The sequence below is a fragment of the Chrysemys picta genome, chromosome 10 (assembly GCF_011386835.1).
Source record: "Chrysemys picta bellii isolate R12L10 chromosome 10, ASM1138683v2, whole genome shotgun sequence".
In the NCBI taxonomy this organism is placed as follows: Eukaryota; Metazoa; Chordata; order Testudines; family Emydidae; genus Chrysemys; species Chrysemys picta.
The window spans coordinates 34,452,400-34,464,975 of NC_088800.1; the positions used below are offsets into that span (position 1 = coordinate 34,452,400).

Below are 12,576 nucleotides of genomic sequence, written 5' to 3' on the forward strand. Positions count from 1 at the left end.
CCAAGGGTCTGGAATATTTTACTAGAGTTCTCCAAAATGTCTGAAACTCTTACGGAAAGCTGATTTGATGATATGCACTGATTTTAGTTGTCTTGTCTTATCATTTTGTGTTGTAGCCAGGCAATTGCACTGACACTTTAAAAAGAAGTGCTAAAAATGTTTATTCACTGAAACAGCACCATTAGCTACCAAATCAAATCACTTACATACATGTTGGCAAGTTTGGGCCCTAACAGAGTATATTTTTTACCAGATATGTTATGTTTTAATTTTCTCCACTTTAGTGTCCACCCACTGAATCTTGTTGTACCTTTATCTGCTAAATCGAAGATCCCTCTATTACCAAATTTCTGTTCCCCATTTTGGTACGTATAGACTGGGAATAAGTCACCTCTCTTTGTTAATCCTCTCTTTGTTAAGCTAAACAGAGTGAGCTGCTTGGCTATCACTATAAAACATGATTTCCAATCCTTTAATCATTCTTGTGGCGCTTCTCTGCTCCCTCACCAACTTACCAATATCCTTCTTGAACTGTGGGTGCCAGAATCTGCCCTAGATCAGAAAATTGATGTCAAAACTAGTTCAAACGTTTTAAAAAGGAAAACTAATGAATATGAAAATTATTGATAGATGCTGATGTTGTTAAGGTTCAGTGATCTGGGAGCTTGTCTTCCACAAATATAATCTAAATTGGATCTCACTTAGTGCTGGAGTAGCTTCTATCTTAGCTTCCATTTGACTGCAAATCCCTTTGATTCTTTATCTCCCAGATTTTCATGGCATATCTTAAACAGCATTTAAATTCTCTTTAGTGGGTTTGAGAGCTAATAAATGGTACACCGAAACTGTTGAAAGGTGAATGCTATCCGTCTTGCATGTGTTTTAGCAAAACACTGACCCATTCATCAGAACATAGAACAGAAATCTGAACTATGTACTACTTGTTTTGGCACTGGGTTATGGGAATACACACACTTCAAGGATATAACCCAGCTCATCAGGAAATGAGAATAATTGGCCTCTTGAGGTTGAGACTTGATGTGCAAGTCTTTATGAAGTTTTAGTGCAAGAAGTGAAACCTGTATTTCAACTTTTGTTAGATTTGACAGTGGCAAATATACTACAAAATCTGTTTAGTTTGTCTCTCTCCCGCAAATGTATGACATCACCTAAAGCACTTACGCTAATTCTATCCTCAAGTGCCGTCCCTTTCACTTCAATACAAGTTCTTTTACTCTAACAGAGTAGAATTCAGCCCTTTCTATCTTATTCATGCACTTCAGATGGCATGGGCCTGATCCTGTAGTCATTATTCAGACAAAACTTCCAGGGTTCTCCCTTGCCTCTACACTACAAAACTTCATACCTGTTTTCCAGCACCAGTGCAGCTGTAGTTTAATGACTGACAGAGTGTACCAGGCATTTGTTGGCTTCTGCTGGAGGCCCTACCATCTTGGTGCACCCTGCCTGAAGGAGGTGTCCTTTTGGGGAAAAAGAGCACCAAGTTTAGTCCTTCCTGAGCTGCCTAGAGAGGCCACCAAGGATCAGTTGCAGGTGGAACCAATGAAAATCAGTCCTCAAGCAGCTAGATGAGCTAGGATCAGGCAGCAGTCAGTTAGGGCCCAGCAGGCAGGGTAAAAAGGGATGTCTGCTTCCTTGAATCAGGGGCTATATTTCTGTGTGGAGCTGGGAAAGGGGAGGAAGGGTTGTCCCAGTCTTAACTCAAGAAGCCCGGCCCAAACTCTGACTGCACCTTGCTAAGGTATAGGGTTTCCAGGAAGACATTTATCTTGTACCAAAAAGATTATGCCAGTCGCGTGATTGCTAAATGGCTAGTCTTTAAAGATTAGTAAAACAGAAATCTGACTTCAGCCATTGGAAACCACATCATGAAGTGCAATACACTTTTTCAGACCTACTTTTTTAGAGGGATTAGGTTACTGGGGATTAGTAACTGGTCAGCAGTTGAGATTGGAGATAATTCTTTTTCTTGTAAAATATGCCAATTACTGAGATTTTTAGGCACATCAATGACATCAGGGTGGATGTGCACATTTCTGGTAAGCAAAGAGAATGACAGCCAATGGGGATTAAACTACAGAGATTCTTGTCTATTTCCCCACATCAGCTTCAGCTAACTCATCAACTTGTTTCCTTGTCCATAACCAGTTTTTCCAGGCATTGCAAGAACCCTGCATATTGTCATGTAGCCATCCTTGTTTTAGTGCACCAGAACTCACTTGAAAGAGCTGGACTCTTGTCACACTTTGGCAGTTATGAAATTATGGTACTAGGGTTCAGTGCGGTTTGCTGTTGCAAAAGGGACATCAGGGATGGACTCAAGGAATGAGTGATAAGTTTACATGGTATTTAAATGCCAGACATTGCAGAACAGCTCTGCTGTTTTAGTACTCTTCCTTCTGGTGCAATGGATATGAAGAATAGGTAGCAACAGAGTGGGAATGGGTTGCTATGGAAATAGGAGTCCTATGTTGCAGAACAAGGGTCAAATTCAGAGGTAAATCTAGGGAGCCTGTATTGGAACTTACCCTTTTTTCCAGATCCTCTCAACATGTATGTTGCATAAACTTAAACTGATTTAGCACTTGTCTACAGCAAACAAACAAACAAAAAAATCTTATGTTTGAAAATGGAGAACCCTCAAATTAGATGACATACTGTCCAGGGCTTTGCAGTCATGGTGGACCAGCACAAGCTGTGCTCAGCATTGTCTCCTAACACTGCCAATTGTGTTCAAAAGTAAGATTCTATAATGTGGACAAGGCCCCTAGAAGGCCTAGTGTGACTGACTTAAATCTACTCAGGTTCAAGCCCATTTGTACACACAACCCTTAGTCCACTGATCAACGGTCTCTGTGAGCACTACAGCAGGGAAAGAAAAGCAACTAACAGCAGAGTGTAAGAAGTTGCAATATAAGTTAGGGTGAGATTAAGGCATAGGTACTACTGGTTCGTGCTGAGAGCCCCAAGTCCTGGGGTTGTGCTATTACAGTAAAATTGTAGTTTTCCAAATAGAAAGTTTCTAGCGCTCATAGTTGTGAAGAAAACTTCAAAACATGACAAGTGTAATCAATGTAGTGACAGCTGCAGCCAAAAGATAGCTCAGGAAGAGTGAGCTGTCCCATGCATCTCAATGGGTGATTATCCACAAGTCACTGCTCCCTACCTATGATATGATATATACTATGATCGCAGAGGACTCTGCGTGTGGAAGAAGAGTGCAATGATCCTGGACTACCCACCCAAAAACATATCTCATCTACCAGAGGAAGGTGGGGTCCTGTTACCATGTGAGAAAGGAGGCCCCTTGCTGCTGCCTCTGCCTCTGTGGGAGGAGAAGGGACCCCTGCCTCCACAGTTCCAGGTGCTGGAGGGTGAGGCCATGGGGTCTCCCTGTCATGGTATCTTTAGGACCCCAGATTACTGTAGACCACCTGTCCTGTAGACCACCTCCTGTTCTAATGTACAACTTCTAGCTCCTGGTCATGCATTTCCTCACATGCCGTAAGTAGTCCTGAGTGAATGAGCATAAGGAGATCTGACTTTGCCCTCGTGGCTGCATTACAAGAGAAGCATGTAAGTAAAATATTATGATTAATAAAAATTACTTGAAACTATACTGATGCACAGCTTTGTAATGAGCTGAGCAACGCACACCCCAAACCTGGGGCTGCATGTTGGGGTTGTGCCATCTCCCTGCTCCCACCTTGTGACCTGCACGCATACAATTGTAGCAACGAGACCCAAAAAGCCAAGCTGCAGTCACAAATGTGGTAACATGCAGAAGCTCAGTGATGGGCATTATCTAGAGAGAAACCTGTTAAGTGGTCATCTTGGGGAACTGCCAAAAACAGCCTTTAACTAAAGGCCTAATAATTGTGCTGGAAACTTTAGGGATATTCTAACAAGGTCATCAAAGTTGCACATTCCCCACTTGAGGTGAGAGTTCTTAGCACAGGCTTCTGTGCACCTTGATGAACCGAAGTAAACATATGGCAACAATAAAACTAAAGATTGTTCAGCTTTAATTAAAGTGTTGTTAATTTATGACACTTAAGGTTACTTGCAGTGGTACCCACTTCCCCTCCACATAGATGCACTAAAGTGCATTAATAACCTTGCTGGGATTCTTCTTTAATACTCTTGTGGAACACCAGCTAACTTTCTGCATTCTAGCCAGCTGTCCACCTTAAAGTAGGTTTCAGAGTAGCAGCCGTGTTAGTCTGTATCCGCAAAAAGAATCTTATGGGCTGTAGGCCACGAAAGCTTATGCTCTAATAAATTTGTTAGTCTCTAAGGTGCCGCAAGTACTCCTGTTCTTTTCACCTTAAAGTAGTAATTCTGTATGTTCAATTTATATTCAGTACTCCTGATTAAGGAGGTAGAGGGCCAGCATACAAAGAGCACTCGGTCAATTGACTTTCAGCTTCTAGTGAGGAGCTGCAGAAGAATTGAAACAGTCACTTAAACCGTGGCCAAACTGCACTGCTGACAAAGAGGTCCTATAAAAACACCTCTTTCCAGGCCTGGGGATGGAAACTATCCATCCCATTAAATCAGCCCTGTAATTCCAGTTTTCTAGCTGAAGTTGAAACTGTTTTTGTAGCTGACACTTCTAGTTCTTCTCTTAACTCTCTGACCTTTACCATGGAAAGAGAAGTGGTCAAGGAAAGGCAAACACATAAGCACTAATGGGAAATGGTTTTTGGATAATAAGGCTTAATCTGTATAGCAGAGAGAAACACAAATTTGCTGCTCAAATCAGTCTATCCCTAGCTTCAGACCTCAATGCTGTGTAAAACTGACCACTCTTGGGACTTTAGGTCTGGCTATGCAGAGTGCTGGGCAGTGCAGAAGCCCAGTAGGACTAGGGCAGAAAAGTGACAGGGTATGTCTACATTGCAATTAGACACCCATGGAGGCCTGTGCCAGCTGACTTGGGCTGGCAGGGCTGCGGGGCTGTTTAACTGCGGTGTAGATGTTCAGGCTCAGGCTGCAGAGCCCAGGCTCCAACCTGAACATCTACACACAATTAAACAGCCCCCGAGCCCGAGTCAGCTGGCAGGGGTCAGCTGCGGGTTTTTAATTGCAGTGGAGACATATCCTCTGTGTATGTAACAAAGGATATGTCTACACAGCCGACATTGAAGTGCTGCCGTGACAGCGCTTTAACATGGCTGTGTAGTCGCGTCTCCAGCGCTGGGAGAGAGCTCTTCCAACGCTGTAATAAAACCACCTCCACGAGGGGAATAGCTACCAGCACTGGGAGCACTGTCTACACTGCCACTTTACAGTGCTGAAACTTGCATCACTCAGGGGGGTGTTTTTTCACCCCCCTGAGTGAAGAAAGTTTCAGTGCTGTAAGTGGCAGTATAGACAAGGCCAAAGGCACATGGTTTCTCAGCATGTCTGTTCCCTTGGCTAGACTGTGCCAGACCTCTGTGCAGGGCCAAAAGAGGATGGAAGGTACCAGGAGTCTATCTCTGTTCTTCTACTCCCCTGCACATAGGTGAGAACACTAGCTCCCCCCTAACATCACCTGCAGGGACCAGTCACTACAAAGAAGTGTGTCATTACGTATCATTATGACCACTTTACAGATGGGGAACTCTCTGAGGTGCAGTAACTTGCCAAAAGTCACAGAGCAGACCATAGGCAGAGCTGGGAGTGGAACACAGGTCCAAGTCCCAGTTCAGTGTGTGATCCATTCAGCCGCACTGGTTCCTACACAAAGAGGCATGTTCTGCTATCACACCGTATACGATTCTTAATGATGTCAACAAGACTGCTGTACAGAACACAGTTGAGCTACACTTTTATACAAGAACAGTGCAGATAGTAGAACAGTTTTGCCTTTAAGGATACTGTATGAAATACAGCAGGTTCCATTTGTATCCAAGACAAGTACCTAGTTCTGTCAGGTTCACAGTTTGTTCTGGAAAGTGATGCTTTGTCAAATGCAATGGTATCCTGTGATACAGCCCTGGGCTCTAATGTCACTAGTGGTGTAGCAATGGCAGCATTCAGTCCCATCCAGTGTTCATTTAACAAACAGTGATTTTGGTCACTAATAGCAGCTCTAGCTCTAGCACTGCTCATGGCTCTCATGGTTTTTTCCCTTGCCCCTATAACTGCATGCTCATCTCCATCACCATGAGTGGGTATAATGCCACTGCTTTCCTTTCTCTTGCTGCTGACTTCATTTTAGTGTCTGACATAGTGAAAGGCGATAGAGTGACAGAGATGGAGGGAGATGACTTCCAGCCAGGGCCGGCTCTAGGTACCAGCAAAGCAAGCAGTTGCTTGGGGCGGCAAATTTGCAGGGGCGCAAGAATCCAGCATGGGAGCTGAGAACCAACAGGGGGCCCTGGGATCTGTAGTTCCTTGGTTAGCTCGCTGCCTATAGAGCCAGCCCTGAAGCAGGGAAAGAACTACATTTCCCAGCATTCCCTTGGCCGCAATTAACAGGAAAGGGAAGGGGAAGGAGTGTGGAACTGAAACCTCACACTGCAGCTTGCTGTGAATGGTAGGGACAGAGCTAGCTCTAGGTTTTTTGCCGCCCCCCACCTCAGCCCTGGGCTCCCCCCGCGCCCCCATGTTGCCCCAGCCCTGGACTCTCCCCCACCCACACCCCCTGCTGCCCCAGCTCTGGCCCCCACCTGCACCCCCCTGCTGCCCCAGCCCTGGGTTCTCCCCCCACCCGCATCTCCTGCCACCCCAGCCCTGGGCTCTTCTCCCCCCCACACACACACACACCCGCACCCCCTGCCACCCCAGCCCTGGCCCCCACCCGCACCTCCTGCCGCCCCAGCCCTGGGCTCTCCCCCAAAGAAAGAATTGTGTGGACTAAATGGACATTGCACCTCTCTATCTGAAGCCTAGCAAGGCAGGTACGTGGATCCCACTAGAATTTAAAATTAAAAGTAAGGGAGGGGAGGCTCTACTAGGACCTGGGCAGCTTTAGATACAGTACCAGGCACGCAGGAGGATTTACACTTCTGAGCCATGGAAGCAGAAATTGACTTTTCTTTTCCAGATTTAGCTAATATTCAGAAAGGGAATCCAGCACCTGCCTTCCAGATTTGAACACCCTCAAAATTCAGGAGTGCTCAAGCTTAATTTGGGCAGCTGTTACTTCATTTCTCCCAAATCAAATATACTGATCCACTGTAACTTGCTGTAGAAAAAGTAGAATAAATTGAGCAAGAAATGCTTCCCAGTGGTTATTAGGACTGGAATTGCTATTTTCAACAGCCATTGCTTTTTTTTTTTTTTAGTTTTAGTTTTATTTGTTTAAAAGGAAGACAGTGATATTGCATTGGCAAATTCCACATAGAAACAAAGAATGGAACAAAAGAATAATAAAGGCACCTCAACTTTTCCTCATTTATGTAGGACAGTCTTATAATATCCATCCAGATATCCTTCAATCACACAAGCTGAAAATTGTTCCACTTTACTGCAGTTCTGTAACCATATGGGAACCAATCCTGTCTGTGTTCTGTGCACATCCAAAATTCCTGCTGAATGACCTGCCCTGGGAGCGAGTTACCAGTGACCTAGGGCTGGGTCGGCAGGAGGTGGCAGTTGGTGGGGCGGGGGGGGGGAGGGGGGGAGGAGAGAGCCCAGGGCTGGCAGGGGGAGGGGCAGCTAAAATTTTTTTTGCTTGGGGCAGCAAAAAACCTAGAGCCGGCCCTGCTTCCAGCAGACAGAAGACATGCTTTACTGTTTTGATGTGGGTCACATAGATATAGTGTTGTTTTCCATACAACGCAGTAAGCAGTGTTCTAACCAGGTTTTACTGCAGTTGCATTCAAATGAAATTTCATCACAAATTAAAGTTTCTACTCTAATATTTTATGCTAATCCTAGGGTTACCATACGTCCGGATTTTCCCGGACATGTCCGGCTTTTTGGGCTTCAAATCCCCGTCCGGGGGGAAATCCCAAAAAGCCGGACATGTCCGGGAAAATCGGGACATGCGGGGCCGGCGGTGCCGAGCCGGGGGCCGGGGCTGGTGGGGGCCGGCGGTGCCGAGCCGGGGGGGGCCGGGGCCGATGGTGCCGAGCCGGGGCCCAGGGGGACGGCGGTGCCGAGCTGGGGGCCGGGGCCGGGCTGGCGGTGCCGAGCCGGGGGGGCCGGGCCGGCACCCCAGGGCCCGAGCCGACCCAGGCTGGAGACGCTGGGGGGGCCAGACTGGGCCACGCCTCCTTCCCCCACCCCCCCACCTTACCTGCTTCAGGCTTCCCGCGAATCAAATGTTCGCGGGAAGCAGGGGAGGGGGCGGAGTTGGGGCGGGGCTGGGGCTGGGGCCGGGGCCCCGTGGAGTGTCCTCTTTTTGGACACTCCAAATATGGTAACCCTACTAATCCCAGTCTTTAAAATTGGTTTTACAATGCCTTCTTTACCTTAAAATAAAAAGTCATTAGATTAATAACATTTTAAAAATATCTTTAGCTTGAAAATTCTCCTCCAGTACGTGTTAGGGTTTGGATTGGAAAATAAGAGGTTTGTCCACAGCCCTACAGGGAGACTTGTAAATGGTATGAAGACAGCACCTTCGGGGAACATCTGCAGTTCTTGTCATTTTGCAGGTTAACACAGATCCCTCTAGCTGGCACTTGTTTATATTGCTAAGCAATCCTTCCCAATGCCGAACCCTGACATCTAAGTAGGAGGTTGCTAGACAATGGGCCCAATTCAACCCTGTTATAACTACACTGATTCCAGTGTGGTGTTGCCAGGTTGAATTTGGCCTGTTTTCCTTAAAGTACAAAATACAGAATTAAATTTCAGTGTATGAATTAAAATAACTACTTACCAATGTAAGACCACTTAGATCCTGTTTAAAAAAACAAAAACAAATACAACTGTGAATATATGAAATTCAGCTTATTCTATATAGTGTCAGCTGGTGAATTTTACAGTACTTAACTGTCTTCTGATTTCAGCTGTCCAGTACAAGCAGGCCAGTTTTCACAGATTATTAAAGACTGAACCCATGTACTGTCAGTCACAACGATCCCTGTGCTCCTGCCCACAGAGCTAGAGAATCGGTTAGTTATTTGAATTCTTGGCAAAGGTAGTGTTTCTTAGTGGATAGACCCTTTGATGGGCACTCATGAGACCTGGATTCTATTCCCAGCTCTGCCACTGGCCTGCTGGGGGACCTTGGGCAAGTCACTGTCCCCTTTTTGTGCCTCAGTTTCCCTAACTGTAAAGTGGGGATAATGATGCTGCCCTCCATCGTAAAGCACCTTGAGAGCTATAGATGAAAAGTGCTAAATAGGGGCTTGGCTGGATTGATTGATTTTTATTAATTACCTCTCTAAAGCCAAATTTTTTGGAATGGCAAGAGACAACACACAGAAATCAGCTCTTCTCTCTGGCTGGTACAATGTGAAGCATAAATGGGCAGACATGTGGTTGTCATTTAAGGTCACATGCATAGTTCAGATGGTTGAAGCACACCTGCAGCAAGCAAAATTTGATTGTCAGCTGCCAAAGTGAGAGATAAAAGGAAGTCCTTTCTGCAGAATCATTCTGGGTATTCACCATGCGATTCTTGTAGGAAATGGCTGCGGTTTGTTAAGAGACAGTGTAAATGCCTCTTCCTGTGAGGTGTGAGACCATGACTTGGTGGCTATTGTTTGCTTATTTGTTAAAATAGTCAATGGGACAAATTAATTCTTTGCATTAGGGATTGAATTTGGGCCAATATCTTTGCAAGTCATTGGAAGGTCAAAAAGTGTCATCTCTGTAAGAAGCACAGCAATATTTTAAATAGTTTTTGACTTTTTTTAGCCTGTCAATCTAAGTATCACAATACACAAACAAAGACAAGGGTTCAGAAGTAAAAGTGGAGAGCATAAATAACTAGCCAGGATTGATTAAAATCTTGAATGTGGTCCATGGTTTGTCAATTTCCACAGCCACAGATCACACCAAATATAGCTTTGATATTACTTGCAACACTGTACTGTAGGTATTCAGATCTGATAGTTTGTTTTGGGTAGGGTGTGCCTATCACATTTCTTGTAAACGAAATCGCTCTTGCTTCTTCTCAAAGCGGAGGTGACTGGTTAGAGTAAAATTCCATTTAGTCATTCTAGTGTGGGGTGGAAGTGTTTCATACGAAGGAACTGTTCAAATGCTTATTTTTTTTTTGGTATGGGGATCTATTCAGATTTTTAAAACTTCAAGCTTTTCTATGGAGTTAGAGGCACTTGTCCTCATGCAAAACTGACATACCTGAAGTAGAATTGGTACCAAGCTGATGCAAATCTGACCTAGCCCAAACTTTGGGGTATTTAGAGCTGGGTTTTTATTTGGAAAATGAACCTAAGTTATAAGAGTCTGACAACTATTGTGTATGTGCATAATAAGTGATTCTTGTCTGACTTTCCAGTGTCCTGAAGTGCAGTTACCTGCATAGCCCTGCACACGTACACAGCTTAAATCATCAAGATGAACTAGTAGGGCTCTGCAAAGCAGAGGTACTTTGCTCTTGTGTTCTGATTAGGGATGGGATTTTCGAAGCAAGGTAAGGTTAGGCCTCAAATTCTGTTTCAGTGGTAGTTATGGGGCCCTGGTTCCCTTGTGCTGAAATTTTCAAAGGAAATGCAAACTTCCACACTGTAAGTAGCAGCTGAGGTAGCAGAATTAATGCACTCTTTGACTTTTATTTTGGGCACCTTGTTCTCTCCTCCTCCACCTGTTAAAAGTAACACATACCCTATGAGGGGCCACATACTTGCCAGATACAAGTCTGATAAGACTAGTAAAACTGCTAAACAGGGGTTAGAAATCCCACCGGGTTTGATTGGCTTAACTCCTGCAGCTACTTTACACTAGCACGCCCCTGGCAGAGCTAGCCTGGGGTTGGAGGATTTTTCCCTAAACTGTCAGTGTAGTCACAGGTGCAGTGCTTAATACACAGAAATACCAGGTGTTAACTGTCCCATTTCCCTCCATGGCTGCATCTAGAGTGGGAAAATTGACCTCTATAGAGCTGGCTGAAAAATCTTCTGTGGGACCCTTTTTCCTCATAAAATGCAGTTCTGTCAAATCTAAATGCTTTATGAAATTTTGCTTTGGAACAAAAAGGGAAGGAGGGTGAGTTCCAATAATGTCATGAAGTTCCATTCTGGAATGAAACGTTTTGATTTTTAAAAATCTTGTCTTTGATTTTTTTTTTCTATTTTATATATTATAAAATTTAAAAAGTCAAAATGAAACATTTTGATTGACTGAAATTGAATTTTTTTCTGAATTTTTTGTGTGGAGAACTTTGAAATGTTCAGGTTTCATTCCAAATCAGAATGAAAACAAATTTCAAAATCTCAAAATCCTTGGCAAAATGGAATTTCCATTCTCCATCCAGCTCTAATGACCTGTGATTCTCTACCCTTGTAGCTTCACTGGTGGTAGCAACAGTAGAAACAGTGCCATTTAACTCTGATCAGAATAGGCATGGATGACAAGATGGGAAAATCTCCTAGGCTTTGTCTACTGTGCAGTTTTCAGTATTGCTACCATCTGTAGAGCTGCAATGGTAGTGACATCTGGATCATAAATTTGCCCATGTAGACAAGGCCACTGTCATCCCTATTTTTCTCAGTAAAATAAATGCCACTGTATCTAGAAAATGCCAGGGATAGAGCTTAGCATAGCAGCAATTGGCAAAGGTTGAGGAGAGTGTCACCAGAATGCGGGATTCACTTTGGTGTGAGGGGGGAAACAGCAGCAGGTAATCCTTGGCTTTCCCTCTGTGTGTGGGAGAGACAGTTTCTTGTGCAGAATCTCCCCCATTTGTGTGGGGAAGTCTGAGTGATGAGTGACTCAGTTATGTTTCTGGGCATGGGGGAGGGGGAAATATAGTGACACTGTCCCATCTCTCTCTCTCTCTCTCTCACACACACACACACACACACATATATATATATATAGAGAGAGAGAGAGGAAGTGATAATCTTTCAAAAATGCACCTCTGAGTTGGAAAAGTGAGGAGCAATAGCTATCCCTTACTTGTGTTTAGTGGGAGTGATGGTCTCCCCATCTGTTACCCCTATGGCTTGGCGAAGTCGGAAGGATGGGCACATACCTCAATTACCACTTCTGTTATAATGGAACATATAATTTTTCAGAGCTCATAAGAGAGTTTCTCTCCCAGACATGCCACAACTTCCAAGCCGCCCACTACTTTGTTCTTAAATACTTTATTCTGTGAACCACCAATAGGACTCTGAACTGCAGAGTTTGAAAACCACTGGCCCAAAGGTGGGAGATTCTGCTGGAGAAGATGAAACTCCTCAGGAAAAATGCCTGAAATAACATGTTGACCCCAAAAGTTTTGATTCCAGCCCTAGTATAACCCTTGCTAGCAAACAGCCGTAATCCAGTAGTTTGTACTGGTGTGGCACTGTATGAAGCTGAGTGCTCAAAAGTCACTCTAACTCTCAAAGACTCCATGAACACACAGATGCTGAGCAGTCCTCTCTCCCCCAGATCCGTGCTGCAGTTCTCCCTTATTTCCTATATAACTGCACTGAATTT

General features: G+C 44.5%; 1 protein-coding gene across 1 annotated transcript in view; it reads right to left on the reverse strand.

Annotated features, from left to right (window-relative positions):
* CA12 (carbonic anhydrase 12) overlaps positions 1-12,576 on the reverse strand; it is a 46,563-nt gene that overhangs the window by 33,352 nt on the left and 635 nt on the right. Inside the window, exon 2 of the mRNA XM_005285063.5 lies at positions 8,843-8,863. Coding sequence (XP_005285120.2) covers positions 8,843-8,863 — 21 coding nt within the window. The remainder of the gene's footprint in view (positions 1-8,842; positions 8,864-12,576) is intronic.